The sequence below is a fragment of the Erigeron canadensis genome, chromosome 5 (genome assembly GCF_010389155.1).
Source record: "Erigeron canadensis isolate Cc75 chromosome 5, C_canadensis_v1, whole genome shotgun sequence".
Classification (NCBI taxonomy): Eukaryota; Viridiplantae; Streptophyta; class Magnoliopsida; order Asterales; family Asteraceae; genus Erigeron; species Erigeron canadensis.
The window spans coordinates 28,008,994-28,020,305 of NC_057765.1; the positions used below are offsets into that span (position 1 = coordinate 28,008,994).

The 11,312-nt window shown below is 36.2% G+C and overlaps 2 protein-coding genes across 2 annotated transcripts; one reads left to right on the forward strand and one right to left on the reverse strand.

Annotated features, from left to right (window-relative positions):
- Positions 1-1,033: 1,033 nt before the first annotated feature.
- On the reverse strand, positions 1,034-2,182 carry LOC122601490. The gene has a single exon (XM_043774245.1). The coding sequence runs from the start codon at positions 2,180-2,182 to the stop codon at positions 1,034-1,036; it is 1,149 nt and encodes a 382-aa protein (XP_043630180.1).
- Positions 2,183-4,520: 2,338 nt separating this feature from the next.
- LOC122601491 (cysteine proteinase 3-like) lies at positions 4,521-5,240 on the forward strand. The gene has a single exon (XM_043774246.1). It carries the CDS (start codon positions 4,521-4,523, stop codon positions 5,238-5,240), a length of 720 nt encoding a protein of 239 aa, XP_043630181.1.
- Positions 5,241-11,312: the final 6,072 nt, after the last annotated feature.

Here is an 11,312-nt window from a genome sequence, read left to right on the forward strand (position 1 = left end):
GTCGACGATCACGTTTCTTAAGCTTCATGAAAAATTACGTAACGTCAATAAGTTTAGGAAGGAATGATGGAGATTTCAAAATGACTAAAACAAGAGCGAAAACAGTGTTGGGAGTTGCCTTCCTTGCACATTGAAATGGTTGATCACTAGAACATCGATCTATATTAGAACAATATGTAGCTCCTTGCCCTTGAGTTATATAGATCACCGATTCTTGACAACAAATATGCGTTCTTGGTAGTCACCTTGTTGAACTCGAGATGATTGTTATACCTCCCCTTCCTACTATCCTCCTCTTTGTTGAAAGGAAATGTCACACCTTAACGAGAGTTATCAAGATGAACGAAGTCTTGTTGAGAAATGCTTGAACTCGCTCCATTACTTCTTGCGTTTCCATTGGAATCACACGATAAAGATATTAGCAATGGGGATAGTCCCCAGAATTAAATCAATAGAAGGTTCTACTTGCCGTCAGGAAAAATGTCCGACAAGTCTTTGGATAAATATTGGCAATTTCACAGACAAAATGGCTTATTTTCACTATATGAATATTTCTTTTTAATCTCGAAAATATGAGCAAAATAGGCTTGACAACTGCAAGATAAATAACGACGGCACGAGCAAAAGTACAAACGTTATAGAACGCTCCCTTCGGTTGTCGACCACATCTCCACCCTTATAAGTAATTTGCATCGCCTCTTCATCACATACACAACTTAACATTTTAAGAACTCCACCGGTTCGTACCTAAAACTACATAAAAAAAAATCTTATTATCAAAATGGATTTTGAGTTAGATTGAGAGAATGTTGGTGATACATTTATTATACCTATCCTTCACTAACGGCGTTTGCTGTTCCTAACCTCGACTTGTAACATGGTGCCTAAAAGTAATTTCATTACGGGAATAATATGAACCAAATAAAAGGCAACAAGTGATTTGTTGGTTTTTGAAAATTGAAAGAATTCGTATTGGAATATCATACGTGGGAGAGATACATGCGAATACATTATTAGTATCCTTAATTTTTTTTTACTTTACGGTAAGTTGGAAGGACCTACCTTGTTGATTTCCATAAGCTCGTGCATTCCTTCTTTCCACTTCTTTTCTCCTTTCTTCTTGCCTCTCCTCTCCAGTTAGCAATGGACAAGAACTCCTCATATGTCCCCCTTCAAAACATTTAAAACACATGATCGGCTTCTCCGACCCCGCCTTACAATCTCGACTCATATGCCCCAGTTGTCCACAATTATAACAACCCTTCATTGATGCCTTGCACACACCTGAATGGTTCCTTTTGCATTGATGGCAAAAAGGAATGTCGTTCTTTGCAAATCCTCCGCTTGAACTTCCAACGTGCTTATGTTTCTTGTTTGGGGAATCGGTACTCTCAACCTTTCTTCCCGTGACATCCTCATCCACTCGCGTCTGCTCAATCTCATGATCTCGAGCCACATCCGCTAACATAGAGAAAGACTCCATTTGACGCAAGCTTATCTTTTCCCTCAAGATTTTCTTCAATTTCATGTAAAATTGCTCTTTTAGCAATTGATCATTCTCAAGAAATTCCGGACAAAACTGTGCTTTATCCAAGAATTGAGAGCGAAATTCATTCAAGCTTAAACTCCCTTGACAATCATTGAGAAATTCACTTCTCAATTTAGTTACTTCGGCCTCCGACCTAAATTCCTTGAAAAACATTGTTTTGAATTCGGGCCACTCCACATGATCCAAAGCTTCTTTCTTTATTGCCAACAAACCGTCCCACCATCTCTTCCCACTATTTCGGAGCATGCCCACTGCAAATACAACCTTGAGATGTGAAGGACATTGGCTAGTACGGAAGGCTCCTTCAATCTCCGAGATCCATCTTGTGCAAACTATGGGATCACGGTCACCGTGATACTCGGGCGGGTGGCATACTTCGAAATCCCTAAAAGTGAACTTTTTCTTGTAACCCTTCTCCCCCGTCACTTCTACTTCTCTTTCATCATCAGTGTTTTTACCTTTGTCTTCTCTATCCCGTTTCTCGAATTCTCGTTGCACATTTATTGCCACCTCTTCTCGAATCATTTGAGCTATATGATTGTTCATAGCTCCTTCCATAGTGTCGTTCAACCTTTTGAGTAAAATGGGGGTATACTTCTCTAATGATCTCCCGATTTGATCCGAGATATCCATACTATCCTCCGCGAAAATAGGTTCTTCTTATTCGTTATGTTGCTCAGCCATACTATAATAAGGGAAGATAGACTGATTCAAACACATAACCTACCTCTACTCATTCAAACTAAAAGCCAAACCTATAACTTTATACTAAACCGTCCCAAGGTTTGATGCCGTTAGTTTATAATTTGTTAGTATTTCAACCACAATAAGGCCGGCTTCTTATTGTGCTTTAATACTAGCAAGTTTATAAGCTAACATCAACAAACCCTCTTTCGGGTCCCATATAAAATTACCGAACACCTAAGGTCAAGTCATGTCTAAGGTTTAAGTCTAGGCATTCACTAAACGAGGGAATACCTAAATCCCTTAAACCTCGGCTCTGATACCAACTTGAAACGCCCCAAACCATATTAACTCGAAAGGCATACAATCATTTGAAAACTCATGTTAAACAAGCTAGACAATTTTATACTTAGAAAATTTAAGCCAATTTTCGCCAAAAATCAAAGTTCTCAAATTTGAAAAATGACAAATTGAACCTTCTTAGAATGTTAATATAAGTCTATTGTATGAGTTTCAGGTCCCGGAAAGGTCGAACGAAGCCTCGGTAAAAAAAAAGTGTAAAAATTACAGAGGAGCACGACTCTTGTGTCCTGCAGAGGCCGTCCACAAGAGCCGTCCTCTGCAAAAAGGCCGTCCTCTTGGAATATGTAACCCAATAATCGAATTGTGATGATTTTTGTTTTTGTATAATTGTATGTAACCCAATAATCGAATAGTACCACACTACCACTAGACCAATGTTGGATCATTTTGTGAATGATGAATTCTTGAGCATGACAAAAAGCAATACTTTGCTTGTTCTCATTACAACCAGTAGACAAGTCGAACAATGAAATCCGCACAAGAACAACTACATAAACTAGGTCTGGAACTAGATCAGCCCGGTCGCCAATATAGGTAACAACGACACATAACAAAGTTACAAAGACTAATGGTATTACAAGAAAAATTGTTAGTCTCAACCAAAGTAGCACCAAGACCCATAAGAGACCGCAACAGATCTTATAAAAAATCTACCGAATTAATAGCATAAGCCGCGGCATCCAATTAGGATTCTGGAAATTGTTACATAATCTACATAAACTTCTTTTTAATTAATTATATCATAAAGACGTCATATATATATATAACCTATCATCGGATACACTCGAGTTATATATTCGATATATTATGTTTCAGAAATTGGTTAGATTTGCAGCTGAAGGTGTCTAGTTCAAGTTTCAATAGCTTTGGTAATCGAACTTGGATTTTAGTTAATTAATGTAACTTCATATATTGGTTATATTGTCGTAAAAATGTACCCACTCCGTTAAATGTTACGTTTATTAACTCTGACCGTAAATAACTTTGTTTGTGTCATGTAACACTTGATATAAAATATATGAATGGATTGAGTTTTTAATGTACTTTTCGTTCATATAAGTTTCATCAACTACTATATAGTACAAATAAAGTTATTTACGGTCAAAGTTAATCAATGTGACATTTAAATTGAGACGGAGAGAGTATCAAAAATTTTTAAAAAACAAAAGTTTATATGAAAAAAAAGACCACTTTGATGTATTGTAAATTATGCAATAATACTTGTACATATTTTTAATCTTCTCTCTCATAAATCCTAAAATACAAGCCGAACCGTTCAAATAATAATTAAGTATATACAATTGTGTGTGTGTCTCTCTCTCTGTATCTATATCTCTATATCTTCCCTCTTTTCTCTCCATAACTAAAGTTTGTAGGTTTATATACTCCTTGTTATTATTATATCATCTATCTATCCTTTTTATATGAACTTCATCTACCTCCTCATCGGAAAATTTAATCTGAAACTTAAACCACCTCCTTTGTTATTATTATTATTATTTTTTGTGTGTATATCTCCATAGACGAAAATGGGTATCTGTTACCTCTCTGTATCATACACGAAAATGGTATATTGCCAGTCCATTGATGGGTCTGAAAATGGTAGTGCTTTCGAAAATGGGTATCTGTTATTTCTCTGTATCATACACGAAAATGGTATATTGGCAGTCCATTGATGGGTCTGAAAATGGCCGTGCTTTCAAAAATGGGTATCTGTTATCTCTCTGTATCACATACACGAAAATGGTGTATTGGCAGTCCATTGATGGGTCTGAAATGTCTTCATGTATTCAAACCTAACCCCAATCTCATGTCATTACACCCATTCATCCTTTTTATAAGTATCAGCTTATTGCCACCACCAAGACCATCACCAAAACTTCACTCCAAACCTGAAAAAAAAACCCACCATACAACTAGAGATATGAAGGTTGATATCATGAGGGAAGCATATCATGTAGAAAATCAATTAGATCAACCTTTCTGTTACCAGATTTCTGTATCGGATGCAGTGAGCATAAGGTACAGGAGGAAGGGACATGAGCTTGATCTAAAACCGCTCAAGAAAGTGATTTTGTCGCCACAATCTTTAATCGATGGTAAATGCGAGAATAACGCGTTACCATTGCTTAGAGAACCGTATGGGCTCCAAACTAGAGAGGTTTATCCCTTTACCATGACAAAACCCGGTGTCGATGATGAAATTGTTCTAAGATACGATGACACAAAACCCAAGTTTACGGTTAAGAGCATGGTAGAATACTGGGATCCTACTACCTTCAAGTCGATTTTGGAGGAAAACTTTGGAAACCCAGAAAAACGAAATCCTATGATTGGAGCCATGAAAATGGGGTCTTATATACACTGGAACAGCTTTGCTCCATATAGTCATCGTGCCATTGTTCGGGATTATCCGGGTTTGCTTAGAGAGTTGAAAAAAGAGCCTTTGCATGCTATGGTAATTGTAGGGATCGACACAGACGAAGGGAATAACAATTGTGTCGTAAAAAACTCGTATGGGTATGGATGGGGCAAAGATGGTTTTGGGCAGGTAAACATCAGTGACTTGCATAGTATAGAAGAGATTGAGATACCTGATAATAATGATTATCTGTCAAATTTGGCCGAAAGATTAAAAAATTGATTCGTAATAGTATTTGGTTATTTATTAGTACTTTTTTTCTTTTACTATTAGTATTGTATTTGATATTACTTAGTTTGTAATTTGGGTTCAGTATGGCCATTTTATTAATATTAATATTTATATAAACTAGCCCGTGTAGGTATTTTAATTATCGTATTTGTATTTATTATTGATACCCTCGTACTCCGTCATGCTATTCATTATAAATTTAAAAATCTAATACAAATATCAGTCAAAAGTTTGCTATCGAATGCATAAAAAACCCACAAATGAGGTGTCACAAGCATGTTAAAACAATTTGATATATAAAATAGATAAATACCAAACGTACTCCGTCATGCTATTCATTATAAATTTATAAAATCTAATACAAAGATCAGTCAAAAGTTTGCTATCGAATGCATAAAAAAACCACAAATGAGGTGTCACAAGCATGTTAAAACAATTTGATATATAAAATAGATAAATACCAAACGGACGGAGAGATAGCTAGCTAGAAACATAACGAATTGATGTGGTATGCCGAACTTTGAACATTCTGGCTCTAGCTAAAGCGTATCTAGCCATTGGTACACACATGACCTTCCTAACTAGCTCTAGATTTTTGTAAGGGGACCGCGACAGAACCTCCTCAACTACTCTAGTGCCATTGTTTTGAACACTCATCCTATGTCTTTTGCATAGTCTGGTGTAGGATGAGTACGTGTTCAAAAAGACAATAGATGATCTTCCAATGCCAAAACTTCCGACTCAATTTTACTTCCCTCTCGGATTTTATGACAACCTTCAGTTCTATAGCTTCTTCTTTGTTCATCTCCTACAAAAACAAGATAACAGAAGTTAAATCCTACGATTGCTTAAATTAGTTTTATCTAAAATTGTATTTGGAACATTACTCTTTTCTGTACTTCATTCAAAATGAATTCACCCATTTATGTTAAATGGGTCAATATGAGTTGTTATATACTTATATGTTTCTAACAGGTGGAGCGGTCTAAAAGTCACTATAGCATGCTCAAATGGGTTTTCAAACATTTACTACCAATAAAGTTATATTTTAGAAAGAGAAAATCGCGACAATAGCCAATTTTCATTGCGATCGTATTAAAATAGCCAAGGTTTTTCGGATTATCACAAAATAGCCAACAAAATCGCAACAAAAAACCAAAATCGCAACAAAAAACGCGAAATCGCAACAAAAAAACGAAATCGCAACAAAAAATGCCAAAATCGCAACAAAAAACGCGAAATCGCAACAAAAAATGCGAAATCGCAACTCGCAGTTCGCAACTCGCAACAGTTTGACTTTGACTTTTTTTTTTAGGATACTAGTTTATTATATAAGACATGAATACAAAACTTCAAATAAACCCTAAACTTTCATTAATTTTAAAAACACAATACAACTAAATAAAACATAACATTTATTTAAAACATAAAATATTAAGAAAACATTAACCTACAACACAAATACATAAGAAACATACTAATAATCCCCTAAGTTAACGATACCAAAAGGAGATGATTGTGAAGTCGCTTTTGATTTCCCTTTTGATTTTGATGAAGATTCATACTCTCTCGGTGGAGGAAAAGATGTCTGTGATGGCATCGGTACACCACAAGTCAGCCTTGTATGACCACTTTCCTTACAACGACTGTATGTTGTTGTCTTCCTCTCTTCACCCTTGGACGGTATACGATCACGATTTTTGGGTCGTCCAGGTAGCCTTTTGTCCATGACTGGTGGCAAAACTGTTTGTAAGTCATCTGGTATCTCCCATTCAGAAGGATGTGGTATGGGATAGACAATCTCGGCATAAGTCTGTCGATATACTTCTGAAGTGTAGCAGTCCATAGCGTATACAGTTGAATCATCTTGGCTTAGATGAAGAGCAACTTTTATAACATGGCCACATGAAAAACCAGAAATTTGCCATTTTCCACAAGTATACGTCTTTGCATCAAGATCAACAAGTCCATTCAGCTTATGATCTATAACTTGAAACAATGTGTTTGAACATGGTTCAACTCTCCATGATGTTGACTTCACAACACGTTTTGGAATCTTTTGTTCTGTCCATGGTGTAACACGATGTTCCAAATTGTGACAATATGCTGGCAGTTGGGCAAATGAATCTTCTGGTGATCCCCTCAACAATTCCAAGGCATAACACTTGGCTCTCCAAGCTTGAGAATATGAGATTGATGGATGTGTTTTCTTGTCTTTAAAATTTATGTTGTACAAGTAACTATCTAAACTAACACACACTTTAACGAGCAGAGAACCCGGTCAATGGAGTATAGCCTAGTGGTAAGTTACAGGATCGTTCTCAGGGACGCGTTGCGTTATACGTGTAATTCTAGTTTGTTTGGGGGTTTGTCACTAACTCCTAATAAACTACTCCTTCCGTCCCAATTTAAATGTCATAGTTTGACATTTTTGGTCTTTCATGATAAACTTTGACCGTCTAGAATTCTATTTGTGTTATGTAATATTTGATGTACTATATATGAATCGATTAAGCTTTCAATGTATTTTATAATGATATAACTTTCGCCAAATATTATAAAGCACAAACAATAATATTAATGGTCAAAGTTGCGTGAAAAAGACTTTGACAGTCAAACTTGGACATTTAAATTGGGACAGAGGGAGTAATACTTTTAACAATAAATAAAGAAAATATAACCACACGCTTTGTAGCGAGAGGCTACTCTGAAAATAGTTTGGAAAAAGCAAATAACAGTAATTAAATTAAAATACTTGTTTGGCATGTCCGATCTCATGGTACGACCAAATATTATCCTACTGGTTTGTTAGCCTGCTGGAAACTTAATCAAGGTTCAGATTCTCGTTAGATTCACTTTATCTAATTAGTAGTGTTGTCGCTAGACTCACACTACCCTTTAAAACAAATTCTCGCTAGATGCATTGTTTTAAGCAGTATGACCTAAAGTTTGTGTTACTAATTCATCTTTTAATTACCTGGCTCTTAAGCCATGACCAGATATAATTCCCTCCGGTGACCACAGTGCTCGTTTCCAAGTCAAAGGATCGCGTATGGTATTGTTAAGTTTCATGTTCAATTCATCCTAGTTACTATGGTTCTGGATCCCTCAGTTACAAGTGAATCACTTTTTACTTCTAGTTATAGACCGACTAGTTGTTTTCTGTCCTAGCATATTAGTCCTAGTGCATGATCATAGACAACCATTAGAATTAAACTAATATGTTCAGATATAAAACCAATAGCAACATGAATTACTAATAAACATGGATCTACGATAAATAGTAAAGCACACTCCAACAGATTCTAAACAAACACAGTAAAACAATAAGCGTCTACATGATCACATTGATCCAAACAAGTATTCAGCCTACTAGCCTAGTATTATTAAAGGAATAACAAAGTCTGAGAAGATAAAAGACATAGTTCAATAACAAAGAGTAAATAAAGATGAAAGATCTAGACCAAGAGTGAAGATCGGAAGGTGTTTAGATGCTCCAAAACCTTCTTGGAATCTGCAATTTTGATCTAGGGTTATTCCTGGGCGGCTAGGGCTGCTGAATCGGCTCTCTCTTAGGGTTTTAATGGTTAGTTTGACTTAAATAGGTGTTTAAGTCGGTTTCTGATCTGGGCCGACCAGCGGTGCTGGTGGGCTTGCCAGCGGAGTTGGTCCTGGGCTTTCTTGGGCTAGCGGCGCTGGTTGAACGATAAGCGGCCGCTGGCTGATGAGTAGCGGCGCTTGTTGGTCTGGGGAGCGGACGCTGGTGAGCACCAGTGGCGCTGGTAAAGTGGCCAGCGGCCGCTGGTGGCTGCTGTCTTGCACTTGAGTCTTCATTTGGCTCCCGAACCAGTTCCTTGTGTCTTGTAACTTCATAGGCTTCCTTCTTGAGTCACTTGATGTCATTTACCCTCTCTCGCATCTTTCGGGACCCTGCATAATCACATCATTCATTAAGTATCAATAGTTCCGAAATAATAACTCATTTAAGCATAGAAATGAAGCATTTCTTTGGGGGTTTTTTTATCACAAAATGGACGCTCATCAGAGATATTAGTCTTGAACCGGGCATTCATGTCGGTCATGATCTCATGACCCCTATATACCCTTCCTTTCACAAACATCAACTCAGCCAAAAATCCACCCAACACCTTTTTGTTTGCCTGTCTATGGTGAGGATAAAGTTGGGTTCTTGAACAAGTATGCTGATCAATGAAAGTCCTTACTTCAAACGTTTCACAATCTTTTATCCTCTTTGCAATCTTACGCCACGTACATTTCTTATCATGTCTACACTTTGTTTCAAAATGATCTTTAGTTGATCTGTCAACAACTAGTTGATAGCCATCTTCCACACACTTCGTATACAAAGCTATCTTCAAATCTTCCTCTGTATCAAAACAATCCCCCTTCTTTACACGAAGAAATTTTGTGTAACAATCGACATGTATCTTTACCAACTCTTCTTCTTGGTATTGGAAGTAATTCTGGCATATTCCAGTTATACTCTCGTGGCTCTTTCTTATTCTTCTTGTCACAAATTTTCTCTTCTCGTTTTTCTTCTTCTTCTTCATCATCTTTTTCTTCTTCTACTTCTCCTTCCTTATATGAATTGAAGAATGGGTGTTCAACAGTTTCTTTCGCCAACATATCTTCATCCTCCTCCTCCTCTTCTTCTTCTCCTCTTTCATCACCGTCATCATCATCATTATCTTCTTCTTTTTCTTCTTCCTCTTCTTTACGTTGACCCCAAACATCATCCGAGTTATCATTCAAATCATCATATTGAGTAAGATCAAAAGTATCAAAATGACTAGCAACAACCTCTTTTGTTTTTCTTTCACCCCAAAATTGAATTGCGTAATTTTCAAAATCAGAGTATTGTCTAAGATCAAAATGATCTGTGACATTGTTATCCATCGGCTTATCATTATCATCTAAGGGTTCTATTCTAAAACTTGCATTTGGGTCTATATAGTGGTTGACATTTGGATTATAAGGGATATATTCTGGGTTTTCAAAGTGTTGGATATATTGGACAGATGGAATACCAAACTGAGTTGTATGTGTTTCATATGGTCTTTGGTTTTGAAAATATGGTGGAACAAAACTTTGTTGGTGATGAAATTGTGTTGGAATCATGAAACTTTGATGTTGGTAATTATCGTGTTGGATATTGTGATCACCATAAACGGGGGCTGAAACACTTAATTGATTACTTCCAGCTCCTGACCCAATCTCACTAGTTTTAGGTTGAACAACATACAATGCAACGTTGTCTCTTGAAACACTAATATAAGCCATGAACCGATCAACATCTTCGTTGTCATTTAACAAATAAACTTTACCATCTTTCAAATAAAATAGCTTAAACCCACTATCAGGCTCTAAACTCAACTTCTTTGCAACACGTAACACCAATCCTTTATAAGTTAACTTTTTAAATGACAATTTTAATGAAGCATTCATAGGTAATGGTAAATACTGTAAATAACCATTCACATTCTCCCATGATCCTCCAAAACACAAATCTACCCAAACAGTCAAGATATTTGATGGTTCCATTATGTAAGAAACACTAAATAACGAATTAATTACTTGTACAAAACTAAGTAAATAAAAAGCATACCTTTAGTCTGGAAATGAGAAGAGAAATTTTGGAAGATATCTGATAATTATGTTACTAGAACAAATACAATGAACATAATATACTAGTTAACTTTTGTACTTGTATGATCAGAAAATCTTGCAAAAAATCTTATCTTTTTATGGATAGAATCGCAAGAAATCTTATCTTCTTAAGGAGAAAATCGCAAAAAATTTTATCCCCCCCCAAAAAAAAAAGTCAAAGTCAAACTGCTGCGAGTTGCGATTTTGCGTTTTTTGTTGCGATTTTGGCATTTTTTTTGTTGCGATTTTGACATTTCTTGTTGCGATTTCGCATTTTTTGTTGCGATTTCGCATTTTTTGTTGCGATTTTCATTTTTTGTTGCGATTTTGTTGGCTATTTTGTGGTAATCCGAAAAACCTTGGCTATTTTGGTACGATCGCAACGAAAATTGGCTA